This window comes from Bufo bufo, chromosome 8, assembly GCF_905171765.1.
Source record: "Bufo bufo chromosome 8, aBufBuf1.1, whole genome shotgun sequence".
NCBI lineage: Eukaryota > Metazoa > Chordata > Amphibia > Anura > Bufonidae > Bufo > Bufo bufo.
Window position 1 is genome coordinate 25,811,185 of NC_053396.1, and position 17,784 is coordinate 25,828,968.

Sequence of the window (17,784 nt, forward strand, 5' to 3'; positions counted from 1 at the left end):
TATAGAAAATGTTTCCCATCACTACTGTTGAAATGATAATAAAGCAGCTAGAAACCTTTCCTCCTAATAGGTGGCTACAAGTGCATCTTATGTTTACTAGGGAAATCTATTTAAAGGGTTCTTTTGCTATGTCGTAGATATATGTGAGAAGATCACATTGGTCACAGATTTCCATTTATACCTGCTGGGAGGTTTCTGTTACTAAAAATGCAATGCAACATTCAAAGCAATGTCAATGTGATTAGAATGTTGTGTCAGAATTCCAGCTACAGAAGATCATTGTGATTGGATATTCCTTTTAATGAGAAGAGGATGGAGCAGTTGACATCCCTTTTTATCAGGAGATGGATCATTATCATCCATTCAAATAAATATTTAAGGGGTATTCTCCTTTCAGACATTTATGGCACATATGTCCACGGCCATGCTGTTTCTGCATCTCACTAGTTATGGAAACAGCATAAGACATTGAGCTTGACTGTTTCTGTATATTAGTTGTCTCTGGCAGCCAGTGGGGGAGAGGGTGGTCGAACAGGATCCAGAGACCTCCATTCTAAAAATAGGCACAGATCCCAGAGGTAAGACCCGCATCTATTAGACATTTATGGCATATTCTGTGGCCTTCTATCTAGCACCCTCGCACACCTCCAATCTATCCTCAACTCTGCTGCCTGACTAATCCACCTCTCACCCTGTTACTCCTCTGCCAATCCCTTCACTGGCTCCCCATTGCCCAGCGAATTCAGTTCAAAATACTAACAAATGCATACAAGGGCGTCCATAACCTGTCCCCTCCCTACATCTTTAAGCTACTTTCCCGATACATCCTCACACGCAATCTCCGATCCTCACAAGACCTCATTCTCTCCTCTCCTCTTATCACCTCTTCCCACAATCGCCTCCAAGATTTCTCCTGTGCATCCCCCACACTCTGGAACTCGCTACCCCAACATATCAGACTCTCACCTACAATGGAATCCTTCAAAAAAAAAAAAAAAAAACACCTCTTCAGACAAGCCTACAACCAGTGACCCTGCTGCCTCTATACCGCCATGACCAACTTTACCCTCTCCTACTGTGTCCTTCTCCCATACCATGTAGATTGTAAGCCCTCATGGGCAGGGTCCTCTCTCCTTCTTTACCAGTTTATAACTCGTCTTGTTTATGCTTAGTGCAATTGTCTGTATTATGTATGTATACCTCTTTTCATATGTACAGCGCTATAGAATGAATGGCGCTTTAATAATAAATAATAATACTCTGTGTATATGTCATAAATATCAAAGATGAGAATACCCCTTTAACCGCTTCCCGACCGCCTAATGCAGGATTGCGTCCTGGCGGCGGTCGATTCATTCCTCCTGGACGCATATACGCGTCATCTCGCGAGACTTCCTGTGAACGCGCGCACACAGGCGCACGCGTTCACAGGAACTTCAGGTAAGCTAGTGGATCTGCAGCCTGCCAGCGGTGATCGTTCGTTGGCAGGCTGTAGATGCGATTTTTATTTTTTTATTTTTATTTTTTTTAACCCCTAACAGGTATATTAGACGCTGTTTTGATAACAGCGTCTAATATACCTGCTACCTGGTCCTTTGGTGGTCCCTTTTGCTTGGATCGACCACCAGAGGACACAGGCAGCTCTGTAATAAGTAGCACCAAGCACCACACTACACTACACCCCCCCCTGTCACTTATTAACCCCTGATCACCCCATATAGACTCCCTGATCATCCCCCTGTCATTGATCACCCCCTTGTCATTGATCACCCCCCTGTAAGGCTCCGTTCAGACATCCGTATGTGTTTTACGGATCCATGGATCGGATCCGCAAAACACATCCCCACATAGACTCCCTGATCACCCTCCTGTCATTGATCACCACCCTGTCATTGATCACCCCCCTGTAAGGCTCCATTCAGACGTCCGTATGTGTTTTACGGATCGGATCCGCAAAACACATACGGACGTCTGAATGGAGCCTTACAGGCGGGTGATCAATGACAGGGGGGTGATCACCCCATATAGACTCCCTGATCACCCCCCTGTCATTGATCACCCCCCCGTAAGGCTCCATTCAGACGTCCGTATGTGTTTTACGGATCCATGGATCGGATCCGCAAAACACATACGGACGTCTGAATGGAGCCTTACAGGGGGGTGATCACCCCATATAGACTCCCTGATCACCCCCCTGTCATTGATCACCCCCCTGTAAGGCTCCATTCAGACATTTTTTTGGCACAAGTTAGCGGAAATAAAATCTCACTTGAACTCACCATACCCACCATACAATACAATAATACCCACCATACAATACTCACCATACCCACCATAAAAAAAAAAAAATCTCACATGAACTCACCATACAATATAAGGAAGTATTACTTTACTGAGAGAGTAGTGGATGCATGGAAAAGCCTTCCTGCAGAAGTGGTAGCTGCAAATACAGTGAAGGGGTTTAAGCATGCATGGGATAGGCATAAGGCTATCCTTCATATAAGATAGGGCCAGGGACTATTCATAGGATTCAGATATATTGGGCAGACTAGATGGGCCAAATGGTTCTTATCTGCCGACACATTCTATGTTTCTATACCCCTCACGGAATCCAAATGCGTAAAAATTTTTAGACATTTATATTCCAGACTTCTTCTCACGCTTTAGGGCCCCTAAAATGCCAGGGCAGTATAAATACCCCACAAGTGACCCCATTTTGGAAAGAAGACACCCCAAGGTAGCGGAAATTGATTTTTTTGGGTTTTTTTCTCACAAAGTCTCCCTTTCCGCTAACTTGTGACAAAAAGTTCAATCTTCATGGACTCAATATGCCCCTCAACGAATACCTTGGGGTGTCTACTTTCCGAAATGGGGTCATTTGTGGGGTGTGTTTACTGTTCTGCCATTTTAGGCGGGGCTAAATTGTGAGCAACCCTGTAAAGCCTAAAGGTACTCGTTGGACTTTCGGCCCCTTTACGCACATAGGCTGCAAAAAAGTGTCACACGTGGTATCGCCGTACTCAGGAGAAGTAAGGCAATGTGTTTTGGGGTGTCTTTTTACATATACCCATGCTGGGTGAGAGAAATATCTCTGTAAATTGACAACTTTGTATAAAAAAAATTAAAAAGTTGTCATTTACAGAGATATTTCTCACACACAGTATGGGTATATGTAAAAATACACCCCAAAACACATTTCCCTACTTCTCCTGAGTACGGCAATACCACATGTGTGACACTTCTTTGCAGCCTAGGTGCGCAAAGGGGCCCAAATTCCAATGAGAATCTTTACGATTTCACAGGGCATTTTTTTACGCATTTGTTTTTTATTTTTTTTCTCACAAAATCTCCCTTTCCGCTAACTTGGGACAAAAAGTTTAATCTTTTATGAACTCAATATGCCCCTCAGTGAATACCTTGGGGTGTCTTCTTTCCGAAATGGGGTCACATGTGGGGTATTTATACTGCCCTGGCATTTTAGGGGCCCTAAAGCGTGAGAAGTCTGGGATCCAAATGTCTAAAAATGCCCTCCTAAAAGGAATTTGGGCCCCTTTGCGCATCTAGGCTGCAAAAAAGTGTCACACATGTGGTATCGCCGTACTCAGGAGAAGTTGGGCAATGTGTTTTGGGGTGTCATTTTACATATACCCATGCTGGGTGAGATAAATATCTCGGTCAAATGCCAACTTTGTATAAAAAAAATGGGAAAAGTTGTCTTTTAGAGAGATACATTTCTCTCACCCAGCATGGGTATATGTAAAAAGACACCCCAAAACACATAGCCCTACTTCTCCTGAGTACGGCGATAACACATGTGTGACACTTTTTTGCAGCCTAGGTGGGCAAAGGGGCCCACATTCCAAAGAGCACCTCTAGGATTTCACAGGGCATTTTTTACACATTTTGATTTCAAACTACTTCTCACGCATTAGGTCCCCTAAAATGTCAGGGCAGTATAAATACCCCACAAGTGACCCCATTTTGGAAAGAAGACACCCCAAGGTATTCCGTGAGGGGCATGGCGAGTTCCTAGAATTTTTTTATTTTTTGTCACAAGTTAGCGGAAAATTATGATTATTTTTTTATTATTATTTTTTTTTCTTCCAAAGTCTCATATTCCACTAACTTGTGACAAAAAATAAAAACTTCCATGAACTCACTATGCCCATCACGAAATACCCTTGGGGTGTCTTCTTTCCAAAATGGGGTCACTTGTGGGGTATTTATACTGCCCTGGCATTTTAGGGGCCCTAATGCGTGAGAAGTAGTTTGAAATCAAAATGTGTAAAAAATGCCCTGTGAAATCCTAAAGGTGCTCTTTGGAATGTGGGCCCCTTTGCCCACCTAGGCTACAAAAAAGTGTCACACATGTGGTATCGCCGTACTCAGGAGAAGTTGGCCAATGTGTTTTGGGGTGTATTTTTACATATACCCATGCTGGGTGAGAGAAATATCTCTCTAAAAGACAACTTTTCCCATTTTTTTTTATACAAAGTTGTCATTTGACAGAGATATTTATCTCACCCAGCATGGGCATGTGTAAAAAGACACCCCAAAACACATTGCCCAACTTCTCCTGAGTACGGCGATACCACATGTGTGACACTTTTTTGCAGCCTAGGTGGGCAAAGCGAATACCTTAGGGTGTCTACTTTCCGAAATGGGGTCATTTGTGGGTTTTTCTACTGTCTGGGCATTGTAGAACCTCAGGAAACATGACAGGTGCTCAGAAAGTCAGAGCTGCTTCAAAAAGCGGAAATTCACATTTTTGTACCATAGTTTGTAAACGCTATAACTTTTACCCAAACCATTTTTTTTTTTTTACCCAAACATTATTTTTTTTTATCAAAGACATGTAGAACAATAAATTTTAAAATTTAAATAGAAATGTAGTTTTATTTGAAATATTTTACAACTGAAAGTGAAAAATGTATTTTTTTGCAAAAAAAATCGGTAAATTTCGATTAATAACAAAAAAAGTTAAAATGTCAGCAGCAATGAAATACCACCAAATGAAAACTCTATTAGTGAGAAGAAAAGGAGGTAAAATTCATTTGGGTGGTAAGTTGCATGACCGAGCAATAAACCGTGAAATTAGTGTAGTGCAGAATTGTAAAAAGTGGTCTGGTCATTAAGGCTAGTTTCACACTTGCGGCAGGACGGATCCGACATGCTGTTCACCATGTCGGATCCGTCCTGCGGCTATTTCGCCGGGCCGCCGCTCCGTCCCCATTGACTATGATGGGGACGGGGGCGGAGCTCCGGCGCAGCACGGCGGTGCATGGAGAAAGCCGCCGGACTAAAAAACCTGACATGCAGTAATTTTAGTCCAGCGGCCTTAAGCTGTGCACTGCCGTGCTGCGCCGGAGCTCCGCCCCCGTCTCCATTATAGTCAATGGGGACGGAGCGGGGGCACGGCGAAATAGCCGCAGGACGGATCCGACATGGTGAACAGCATGTCGGATCCGTCCTGCCGCAAGTGTGAAAGTAGCCTAAGGGGGACCTTAGTCTTACTTTTAGAGAGTATTAGTCAATGTACCCCATTGTATATAAATATGTGCATTATTTTTATTATTGTAAATCTTTTTTTTTGTCTCATGATAAAGGTGACAGTCACACCTATGAAGAAGAAGTCACCAGGACCTATCACTATCCACAAACCAGGTAAGTCCTTTTTACTAAATCTGTCTTTCCAGCAAATATTTCAACGGAATGTGCCATCAGAAAATGACCTATAGTTTAAAAAGTCACTGTACTTTCAAAGAAGTTAGTATCAGTTAATAGAGAATGGTGTAAATAGCAAATTTCTATATCACTTCTTCATTTTTAAAAATCTGCCTGCATCCAGCTGGAAAAAAAAAACTGAAGTCATGGCCACTAGGGTTCTCACTTCCACCTAAGTTACAGTCCACTGGCTGTTGTCAGGCTGCCCCTAGTAACAGAGATACAGAAGAAAGCAGAGAGGAAGTGGGGTCGTGTTAGAGCTAGCTGAGACCCTGAGCCTGATAAAAGAACTGCTTCTGACGTTCACAGGAGAGTCTTGCATTTTCCTTAAGTCTGTTTTCCCCTCCTTAACTGTTCTGTGAGCTCCAGCATGAAAAACAAGCATAGTGGGAAGAAGGGGAAAGGACAGTGCTGGCAGATTCCACCGATGGGAGACACCCCCTGCTTTTGAGAGAAATGCATCTAGCTGTGCAGATGAAACAGGGAATAATATAGCTGAAGAAGACATTAGGGAAGCCCAAAAAGACATTTCTCGTGAATGGCATTGGGGGACACAGCACCATGGGTATATGCCCAGCTGACACTAGAAAGGAAAAGTGTTGACTCCACCCAGATGGGCTATACCCACTGCACAGACACTAAACTAACCAGTTTTAGTCTAGTGTTCGTAGGAGGCAGACATGACTTTATCGCAGGTCTTGCTGCTTTTTTATTTTATTTTTTATTGATTTTGTTATTTTTCTCTGCAGGCTTCTGCCTGCTGCAGGATGGGGCTTCATCGTGGACTCCACTTTAGTAGCCCCCCCTGCAGGCTCGTACTATTGTACCTCGCTGGTCACCCAGTCCCCCATTACTGCATCCGCAGTGGCATGCCGGCAATCCCACCTAAGTGCGAGCTTGCTGAAGGGGTGACCCTACGGCGCCTGAAGACGTCGGACGGTAAGTACTCTCCCCTGCGTCTTGTCCCATGGGGTCTCCTGGGTTAGTTCCCTCTTTTGGCCAAGGGGTGGGATTCAATTTATTCGGGGGGCCTGGGAAGTGTCCTTTTTCCCCCCCTGTTTTTTCTGGGTTGGAGAAATTTTCTCCACACTGTGGAGCAGGCCTTTCTCTCCCTCCTTTGGGCTCCCTTTTCCTCCCTGGCCACCCATACCTCCTCCCCGGCCTTCCCTTCTACTTTAGTCCCCGGCTTCTGCCAGGACTAGGCCGCATCTTTTCTGGCCTGTCTCAGGTTCTCCTTTTGCCCCGTTTTTCCCCTCCCTGGGCGTTGCTTTTTCTCAGGAGCTGCCCCCACCTGTTTTTTCTTTACCGGAGGGCCCCCGGTTTCCAGCGGTTCCTACCCGCCGATGACGCACCTTTTCTGGCCGCTTCATTAATCAAGGCCCTGGCTTTTACCTCGCCTAGGCCGCACCCTCTCCTGCCCCCCCCACCCCCTTTGCTTCCAGCCCTTTTTTCTTGGCCCCTCCCCGCTTCTCTGCATTTGGGAGGGGTCTTCTCCCCTCCTATCCCAGTCAAATGCTGGCTTTTCCCCTGGGGGCAGTTTTCATTTCTTCTGTTTTCGGGCCTCCATCTTGCCAGCACTTGTGGATATCTCCATGCTCTCTTCTGCGACTGCTGCAGCACCTCTTCGGGGCACAGCACCTGGGGTCCGGTAGGACAGCCTCTGGCTGGCTACTTTTCTATTTTTTCCAGGCTCCCACTCAGTCCTCATGTCTTCTTCCAGAGAAGACTCTCGTTCCCAGCCTCCCCTCGGGGTCTCTACGTACTTTGCGTGCACCCGTTGCAATAAGAAGTTGCCATGCGGTCAGCCTGACCCTGTTTGTGCGCAGTGCCTTGCCTCCAGGCAGTCACAGGACGCCCTGACCACCCCCTCTGTGTCGGTTGCTCCTGAATGCGCCTCTTCCCTGTCCCAAGCCATAGGGAACCTTGCCTGACTCTCCCAATCCATGGTGGAGTCGCTGGACCACTTGCCTGCCCAGCTTGCGGCCACCCCCAGGGACCCCTCCGCGGAAGTGGCACGCCCACATTCAGACATCAGGTCCCGATAAACAACCTCGGGTTGTCTCAACTATGTCCCGCTCCTTCTCTGCATTCTCGGGTCACTCCCAGGACAAGTCTGAGGCTGGCGACGAATCCTCCTCTACCGCACCTTCCGCCGCCTCAGGGGACACCTCTGACTCAGATTCCGAATCAGAGCAGAGCACAGCCCTGTCTGCAGCCATGCAGGATCTCATCAGGGAAGTTAGGAAGACCTCCCTTCTTTGTTTTTCCCTAACCATAAGGATTTCAACGCACTCCTGGCCTTGGAGGAGCTTATTTCTGAGGCCACGGCTGGGAAAAGTTCCCTCCTGCCCCAGAACCGTCCCTGCCGCCGCTGTCCTATGTCTACCTCACGATCGCAGCGTTTTCGCTCCTTTTGGGACTCCTCCTCCTGTCAGGACAAAAAGACTTTGTCCTTCCTTCAAGGCCAAGCCCTCCTGGCACACCCGCCCTCAGCCTTTTAAAACACAGTCTGTAAAGCCATCATCTGCATGACTGTTTTCTCCTCCTCGAGTGGGGGGTCGCTTGCTCTCCTTTCAGGATCACTGGAGCGCAAGCGTGGACGACGCCTGGGTTCTGGAGGTAGTTTCCTCCGGATACAAAATAGAATTTTCCGCCCTTCCCACAGGCTGGTTCTTCCAATCGTCGCCTCCCGGGCAGCTGCTTTTTTTCAGGCCATTCATTCCCTTCACGTGCAGGGAGTGATTGTTCCTGTCCTGACCTCAAAACGTTTTCAGGGGTTTTATTTCAATCTCTTCACTGTTCCCAAGAAGGACGGTTCTCTTCGCCCCATTTTGGATCTCATGGATGCTCAATTATTTCGTCCGAGTCTGTCACTTTCACATGGGGTCCCTCACGTCTGTGATTGCTTCCCTCGAGGTGGGTGAGTTTTTGTCGTCCATCGACATCCGGGATGCTTATCTGCATGTCCCCATAGCTCTGGTAGGTTCCCTGCATTTTTAATTTGTGGCATTGCCCTTTGGCCTGGCAAATGCCTCGAGGGTCTTTACAAAGGTGTTAGCTCCCCTCGTCGCACTTTTCCGTGCCAGGGGAGTTGCAGTAATACCCTACCTGGACGATCTTCTGGTGAAGGCTTCGTCCCGGGAGGACAACCTGTTCAGCCTCCATATCACCCTGTCCGTGTTATCCCAGTTCGGGTGGCTGGTGAACCACTCCATGTCATCCCTTGTTCCCAGCCAGAGGATGGATTTCCTGGGCATTGTCTTCAACACTCGCCTCAGACGAGTGTTCCTTCCACAGGACAAAGTAGTGGCTCTCCAGTCAGGGGTGGCTCGCCTTCGCGAGCCGTTTCCTCTGTCCATCAGGGCGTGCATGCGTGTTTTGGGCCAGATGGTTGCAGCCTTCGAGGCAATTCCTTATGCCCAATTTTACAACTGTTCCCTTCAGCTCTCTATTCTTGCCTGGTGGAACAAGTCTCCGTCAGGCCTTGGATCGCCCGATTCGCCTTTCCTCTCAGATCCGCCGGGACTTACGTTGGTGGCTGAATCCCCGAACCATCTCCCTCAGCAGATCCTTTCTAGTCGCGATTACCTCCTTTCGCAATGTCTCTGAGCTGGCGGCGCTCTTTTGCCGGTCCCCCTTTTTGATTTTTCACCGGGACAAGGTTGTCCTGCGCCCAGTTTCCTCCTTTCTTCCCAAGGTGGTTTCCTTCTTCTACATTAATGAGGAGATTGTACTGCCTTCATTCTGTCCCAACCCCTCTCATCCCAGAGAGCGGTCTCTCCACCGCCTGGATCTGGTTCGGACACTATCTCCATTTAACGGACTCCTTCCGTCGTTCTGACTCTCTCTTTGTCGTCCCTGAGGGCTCACGTAAGGGTTTCAAAGCCTCCATATCCTGTTGGATACAGTCGGCTGTCAAGGAAGCCTATGTGGAGAAGGGTCGTGATCCCCCTTTCGGGTTGACCGTTCACTCCACTAGGGCTGTCGGGGCATCATGGGCGGTCCGGCATCTGGCCTCTGCCACCCGGGTCTGCAAGGCCGCCACCTGGGCCTCAGTTCACACCCTCTCCAAGTTTTACCACATCCATTCCTTGGCCTCTACTGATGCCAGTTTGGGTCGCAGGGTTCTGCAAGCAGCGGTGCATTAGGTTTTTCACATGGCTGTTTCTTCCCACCCTCAGGGACTGCTTTGGGACGTCCCATGGTGCTGTGTCCCCAATGCCATTCATGAGAAAAATGGATTTTTGTACTTACCGTAAAATCCTTTTCTCGTTGGGGGACACATCCCACCCTTGTTGTTTTTTCTCTTCGTTAGGTTTACCGGGTTTCCCGGGACTCTTCGAGATTGGTCCTCTTTCTGGTTTAGGACATGTTGGCTTCACTTTTCGCTCTGGATTTTGGTGCTCCTACTGCTTTAGTACCAACTGGTTAGTTTAGTGTCTGTGCAGAGGATATAGCCCATCTGGGTGGAGCCAACACTTTTCCTTGCTAGTGTCAGCTGGGCATATACCCATGGTGCTGTGTCCTCCAATGCATCCAACGAGAAAAGGATTTTACGGTAAGTACGAAAATCCATTTACTCCTTCACAGTTATGATTGTACAAAAAAGCACAGTCATTATGCAAACTTTTTTTTTTTTTTTTTTTTAAACTCTGGTACACTTTAAATCACATTTTTATGATAAACATATTTTGTCAGAATTTGTCCCTAAGACCTCACGGCCGTTGTTTTGGTCCACATCCGAGCCGCAGTTTTGGCGGCTCGGATGCGGACCCATTCACTTCAGTAGGGCCGCAAAAGATGCGGACAGCACTCCGTATGCTGTCCGCATCCGTTGCTCTGTTCCGTGGTCCGCAAAGAAAATATAACCTGTCCTATTCTTGTCCGCGTTTTGCGGACAAGAATAGGCAGTTATGTTAATGGCTGTCCGTGCCGTTCCGCAAATTGCGGAACGCACACGGATGCTATCCGTGTTTTGCGGATCCGCGATTTGTGGACCGCAAAACACACAACGGTCGTGTGCATGAGGCCTAAATATTTAGCACTGGTGACTAAGCCTAATTGTCACGGATGGTGTTGCAGAAAGCTGGAACTTATAAATAAACATCCGACTGGCTTGATCCCAAACTAAGGAGCATATGGGTGAGCCCTATAAAACCCCTAGAGCTCTCCCTGACTGCTATGCCCATGCAAAGATCTTTATGGCAGACGATTGCATGTCCACATACCTTATACTATCTGACACCTGAAAACCCTATAATAGTGAGGGGACACGACCACCGGCTCCCTGCACTTAATAGGGACGGAGTCAGGGTCACCTACAATCAAGCTAGCAAGTAAACACAAATAAAGGAAACAGACTTATCTGAGGAATCAGGAGAAGGAGCATCCAGCAGTGAACAACTCATCCAGGAAGAAGTATAAACCGCAAAGTGAGGCAGTATGGGAGGGAATATAAAGGGAGACAATCAGTGCAAATAGATGACAGCTGGGAGAAGGAAAGGAGATGACAAAGTGAAACCAAAACAAAGAACTTCATGCAAGAGGTAGCGAAGAACGTCTAACAGACCTTCTCCCGGAGCTGGCGGTGACACTAATGATATGTCTAATGATATACTCACTACAGTATAGTCAGTCAATTGAGTGTCCAGGCTGTTTCTCATACCCTGCTTTTCTTTTTATTAATGACCTATCCTCAGCGGTTTAGTTTTTATTACATCTGCTCATCGCTACAGTTAACATAGTAACATATGGAGTCGTTTATCAGACTGGTGTAAAGTAGAACTGGATTAGTTGCCCATAGTAACCAATCAGATTCTACCTTTCATATTTGACAGCTCCTTTGGAAAATGAAAGGTGGAATCTGATTGGTTGCTATGGGCAACTAAGAGAGTTATACGTTACACCAGTTTGATAAATGACCCCAATAGTTTGCAAGGCTGAAAAAGACATATGTCCATCCAGTTCAGCCTTTTATCCTGCAAGTTGATCCAGAGGAAGGGACAAAGAAACTGAAGTAGAAGCCAATTTTCCTCATTTTAGTTGAAAAAAATTCCTTCCCGGCTCCAATCAGGCAATCAGAATAACTCAAGTCTCCGATCGATGACCCCTCTCTAGTGACTATAACCTGTAATATTATTACCCTCCATAAATACATCCAGGCCCCTCTTGAACTCTTTTAGTGAACTCACCACCTCCTCAGGCAGATAGTTCCATAGTCTCATTGCTTTTACCGTAAAGAATCCTCTTCTATGTTTGTGTACAAACCTTCTTTCCTCCAGACGCAGAGGATGTCCCCTCGTCACAGTCCTGGGGATAAATAGATGATGTGAATGATCTTTGTACTGACCCCTGATATATTTATACATAGTTATTAGATCTCCCCTTAGTCTTCTTTTTTCTAAAGTGAATAACCCTAATTTTGTTAATCTTCTGGGTCCTGTAGTCCACCAATTCCAATTATTACTTTAGTTGCCCTCCTCTGAACCCTTTCCAGCTCCGCTATGTCTGCCTTGTTCACAGGAGCCCAGAACTGTACACAGTCCTATATGTGTGGTCTGACTAGTGATTTGTAAAGTCGTAGAACTATGTTCTCATCACAGGCATCTATGCCCCTTTTGATGCAACCCATTATCTTATTGGCCTTGGCAGCAGCTGCCTGACACTGGTTTCTACAGCCTAGTTTGCTGTTCACAAAAATTCCTACATCCTTTTCCATGTCAGTGATACCCAGTGTTTTACCATTTATTATGTACGGGTGACTTGATTTATTCCTTCCCATGTGCATAACCTTACATTTGTCAGTTTTAACCTCATCTGCCCCTTCTCTGCCTAAGACTCCAATCTTTCCGGACTTTGTTTGACCCCTTTTCGAATACTGGCACCACATTTTCTATGCGTCAATCCTGTGGAACACTCCCTGTCAGTATAGAGTCCTTAAATATAAGAAATAAGGATCTGGCTATGATATTACTCAATTCTCTTTGGATACGAGGGTGTATGCCATCTGGTCCCAGCAATTTGTCTATTTTATTCTTTTTAAGACGCTGCTCCACTTCTCCTGGGTCAGACAGGGCACTTTTAATGGGAAGTTTACTTTTAAAGTGAACCTGTCAGCGGCATGAAAACACATTCTTTTATCCCCCGTGTGTGCTATTTTCCAGTCATGATTGAAGTCAAGGGGGCAGCGGCCTCCTTGCTTTAAGTCAAGTAACCACACCCCCTTCCCTGCCCCTTCACCTGTGACTCTCACATTGAATCGCCACTACAGGCGGCCCCTACCGATCTGATATTTATGACTTATCCTCAATATAAAAGGAGTGGACAACCCCTTTAATGTGCTTAAAAAATGGCAATGGTATTTATAACTGTCCAGGGAATATGTACCCTGGTGCTCTCATTGCACTAATTGTATATTCAATAAAAATGGTATGCAGACTACTGTGGAGGTTTTAATTATATTCAATGTTGTTGCTTTATATTCAAATGGAAACTAAAAATTCACCAGTCCCTAAGTAGATATGTTTTAGCCAAGAAAAAATGTATATTGCATATCCTAGATCTGTATGTGGCGTATCACATTCTGTTTTCATTTGGATTTATAGGTCATTAATATTTAACTCCTGGAAAGCCCCTTTAAAGAGGAGGACCTCTCACATCCCATGACATGTCTCTTTTAGTAATTGCTTGCATTCCCCATGTAATAACAATTCTGAAGCACTTATTCTTATGACTCTATGTTGAGCCATTCCTCTATTATTCCTACTAGAAATTGCCAGCAGTCTGCAATAAAGGTTCATCTGGGTGTTACCAGTTTGGGGAGGGGGGTTGTCCCTGCATAGTCTGACTTTATTCAGTCAGATTGCGCAGGGACCCCCCCGTCCCCCCACAGTGGTAAGGTATAGATGGAAATTTGTTCATAAACTTATAGCAGGAATAATAGAGGAATTGCATAATATAGCGCTACATGAAAATATGAACCAGAATTGTTATTACATTGGGACAGCAAATAGTTACTAGAAGAGTCATGTCAGGAGAGGTGAGAGGTGCTCTTTAAAGGGGTTGTCCGGGTTCAGAGCTGAACCCGGACATCCCTCCATTTTCACCCCGGCAGCCCCCCTGACATGAGCATCGGAGCAGTTTATGCTCCGATGCTCTCCTTTGCCCTGCGCTAAATTGTGCAGGGCAAAGGCATTTTTTGGAGATCCGGTGACGTACCGGGGCTCTCCATGGGGCTGCCAGGAACCCCGGTGACGTCACCGGCACTGATGGGCGGGATTTAGCTCTGCCCTAGCCAGTAAAACAGGGCAGATCTAAAGCCCGCCCCTCAGAGCCGGTGAAGTCACCGAACACACTGCCGGGCGGAAGTTACCGCCCGGCAGTGTGTTATTAAAAACAAAAGAGCCCGTGCCCTGCGCGATTTAGCGCAGGGCAAGGGAGCGCATCGGAGCATGAGATGCTCCGATGCTCATGTCAGGGAAGCTGCCTGGGTGAAAATAAGGCTATGTCCAGGTTCAGCTCTGAACAACCCCTTTAATGAACTTATGCAGAATAATGAATGGAATATTCTCCTGTGTTAACCATATACAAGACAAAAAGGAAGTACAATGTATTCAGAAAGTCTTCAGACCTTTCCCCTTTTTCACATTTTGTTGTGTTGCTGCCTTGTGCCAAGATTTTAAAACATCACGTTTTCCCCATTTTCCCCGTTTTCCACTCAATACCCCATAATGACCGTTACAAGCAGTGGATGTGGGACCACTGTGCCAACCAACTGCTTTGACTTTGGACTAGACCTAAGGCGTTATCCTGGCATTCCCATAGTTTTCACCTTTTAAGCACTATACAGGGATCTGGACTTTACTGCAGGGGAACCACCAGGCCACTACTAGTTGGGATAGTCCTAGTATAGTTTGCTGCTGACCCTCAGAGACAATGGTGTGTGGCACCGAGGTAACAGGCAATACAATTAGTTAGGAAGCAGGCAGAGGTCAGGGATGGCAGAGTTTGTGCGAAGCTATGAAACAGTCTAAAGGTCAGGGCAGGCGGCACAGGAAGGCGGCATACCGGTGAACATGTCAGGAATCAGGAAGACAAATGGATAATAGCTCTTTTACAGGCTGTAGATAGCACAGGCAAGAGAAGTAAGGACAGCAGCACAAATATATAGGAGCAGCTGATTAACAATTGAACACAGCCATGCAGCAGCTCACAGAGCAGGAGAAGATTAACCCTAGCAGTGCTGAAGACATAGGTACAATGAATATAAGCCCTAATTCACACTTAGGAAGCCAGTGCCTATATGCAAATAATGTTTTGCTAATTTATTAAGACTAAAAAACTAAAATTTCACATGGACATACATTTTCAGACCCTTTGCTATGACACCTGAAATGTATCTCTAGGGAGTTTTGAAATGTTTCTACATCTTGATTGGAGTCCACCTCTGGTAAATTCAGTTGATTGAACATGATTTGGAAAGACACAGTCCTGTCTATATAACGTCTCACAGCTGACAATGCATATCCGAGCAAAAACCAAGTCATGAGAAGGAATGAACTGCCTTTAGAGCTCAGAGACAGGATTGTGTGGAGGCGCAGATCTGGAGAAGGGGACACACACATTTCTGCTGCACTAAAAGTCCCCAAAAGCATAGTGACCTCCATAATTCTTAAATGGAAGAACCAGAGGTCGCAATAACGCCTTCAGGTGATTTTACTCCTTAAAAAAAGTCTAAGGCGTACCAATACGCCTTAGACTTTTCCTTGCCTTTCATCAGCGCTGTGAGCGGCACAGGCAGCGCAGTAATGCTGCCTGTGCCTGAAATGACCAATAACAAAGCTCCTTACAGCAAGGAGCTTTGTTATTGGTCGGATTGAGCGAGCAGCCGGACCATTCTGCACACCGCTCTGAAGTGAGGAGGAAGAGTCCTGCAGCAGTGCGAGATTCTCACCGGGTGGCGCCTGGCGGGGTAAGCGGTCTTGGGCTGTGGGTCACTTCCTCCATGTGCTTACGGCGTCCTCTCCAGTGAAGAATGTGCATAAATCAATGGGTCCGCAAGAAAATGCGGATTGCACACGGACCGCATCCGTGATTTGCGTACCGCAAAATGGATACAGTCGTGTGCTTCAGACCTTATAGTGAAAGCCACAGTGCTCATAGATGTAAAGTACAGAGACGCCAAGTACACTATACTGTGCAATAGTCCAATATACCGTGTATAAGACTGTCCTATAACTGACTCCTGTGCATTCGTCCCAGACCGCCACCCACTGCCCACCAAGCCACCCACTGCTCCCTGCCACAACCACCAGACGTCCCTGTTCAATTCTTATTGCCTTGTGTTTTGCACAGTCTACCACTCTGATCTCTACGTGACCGATTTGGTGCTTCAAGAAAGGTAGGGATTCAGTCTTCTTCCAACAAGACAGTGATCCTAAGCACACAGCCAAGACAACACAGGAGCAGCTTAGGAGCAACTCTGTGAATGTCCTTGAGTGGCCCAGCCAGAGGCCTGACTTAAACCCAATCGAACATCTCTGGAGAGACCTGAAAATGGCCGGCCACCAATGGCTCCCATCCAACCTTACAGAGCTTGAGAGGATCTGCAGAGAAGAATGGCAGAAAATCCCCAAATCCAGGTGTGTAAACCTTGTGGCATCATCCCCAAGAAGACTGGAGGCTGTACTCACAGGGCTTCAACTAAGTTCTGAGTAAAGGGTCTGAATACTTATGTCAATGCAAGATTTTATTTTTTATTTTAAAGTAATTTCAAATATTCTGTTTTCACTTTGTCATTATAGGGTATTGAGTGCAGAATGATGGAGCAAAACTTTTTTTATTTTAGCACAAGGCTGCAAAATATGAAAAAGTGAAAGGGTCTAAAGACTTTACGAATACACTGTAGGTACTACAGTTATTCAGGTACAGAGATTAATCCACTGTTGTTCTTCCTCAGTTACAGAAGTTACAGCAGTAATGACAACGTGTACCAGAACATATCCCAGCCACGTTATCAGTCCAGCTATTCTCAGGGAGTGGAGCCACGGAAGCCCATTCGCCCAAAACAGAAGGAAGAGACAACGCCGGTGAAACGCCTCATCCCGATATGGCTACAGCTTCTTATGCTGCTCCTATTCTCTGCTTTTCTGGTGTACATGTACTTACTCCAGACAGAGGAAAACCCTTTCAGATTAGTTGAAGGCAGCCTGTAACACAGCACCTATGCCATCTTGCTACATTGCCAATTCGCTGTTAATCTGATCACAAATTGGCATCTATCAGTCAATTCCCTTAGGACTTTCACACGAGCGGATGCAGTGCGTGGAATCCGTTGCGTGAAAGACAGCCAAGCCCCGTTTTGGACAGCAGAGACACAGATTAACATGATTGATAATGCTCCGTGCCTTTCTGTGATCTTTTTACTACAAAATCACGGTGACAACTTTATATCACTGTGATTTTGTATTAAAAAGGTCACAGAGGCACGGAGCATTATCAATCATGTCAATGATCCGTGTCTCTGCTGTCTTTAACGCAGCGGATTCCACGCACGGCATCAGCTCGTGTGAAAGAGCCCTTACTCTTCCATATAATGCTGCAACTAATATAATACCACTCCTGGTGCAATAAAACCTGTGTCTCCTGAAAACAGACTTCATATATTAGCAATCCCTGCAGTTGGGATGTACCCCTGTCTATAATACAGTAGTAAATCAAGACAAATTGATTAATTAAAGGTGGCCATACATCTTAGTTGGTAAATGAATGCTCTTTCAGCTGACATATTCTTCCTGACACCACCACCATCTCAAATCAGGCTTGTAAAATGACTGTCATCTCCCGTCTGAGGAGAGTCAGAGCACCTTCATACACATTAGATGGTTGGCCGCTCTTGCCCATGCTCATCTTATGCCCATGGCCACTTAACTGGTTCCCTAACCCTTAACTGGTAACTTACCACACATACATGCAGTCTGTTGCAATTCTTACATATTATTTTAATGCTATAGGTCCATGCCACTCAGTCACCTGTTCGATGTGAAACTATGTGATCATAGT

The 17,784-nt window shown here is 46.1% G+C and overlaps 1 protein-coding gene across 2 annotated transcripts in view; it reads left to right on the forward strand.

Annotated features, from left to right (window-relative positions):
- Positions 1 to 17,097, forward strand: part of EMD (emerin) — a 51,986-nt gene extending 34,889 nt beyond the window's left edge. Inside the window, exons 6-7 of one of the 2 annotated variants that reach the window (XM_040405202.1) lie at positions 5,607 to 5,664; positions 16,688 to 17,097. In XM_040405202.1, coding sequence (XP_040261136.1) covers positions 5,607 to 5,664; positions 16,688 to 16,937 — 308 coding nt within the window. In that variant the 3' untranslated portion in view covers positions 16,938 to 17,097. Of the gene's footprint in view, positions 1 to 5,606; positions 5,665 to 16,681 lie in introns of both variants that reach the window. The other variant, XM_040405201.1, reaches the window with a different exon arrangement.
- The last annotated feature ends 687 nt before the right edge of the window (positions 17,098 to 17,784 follow it).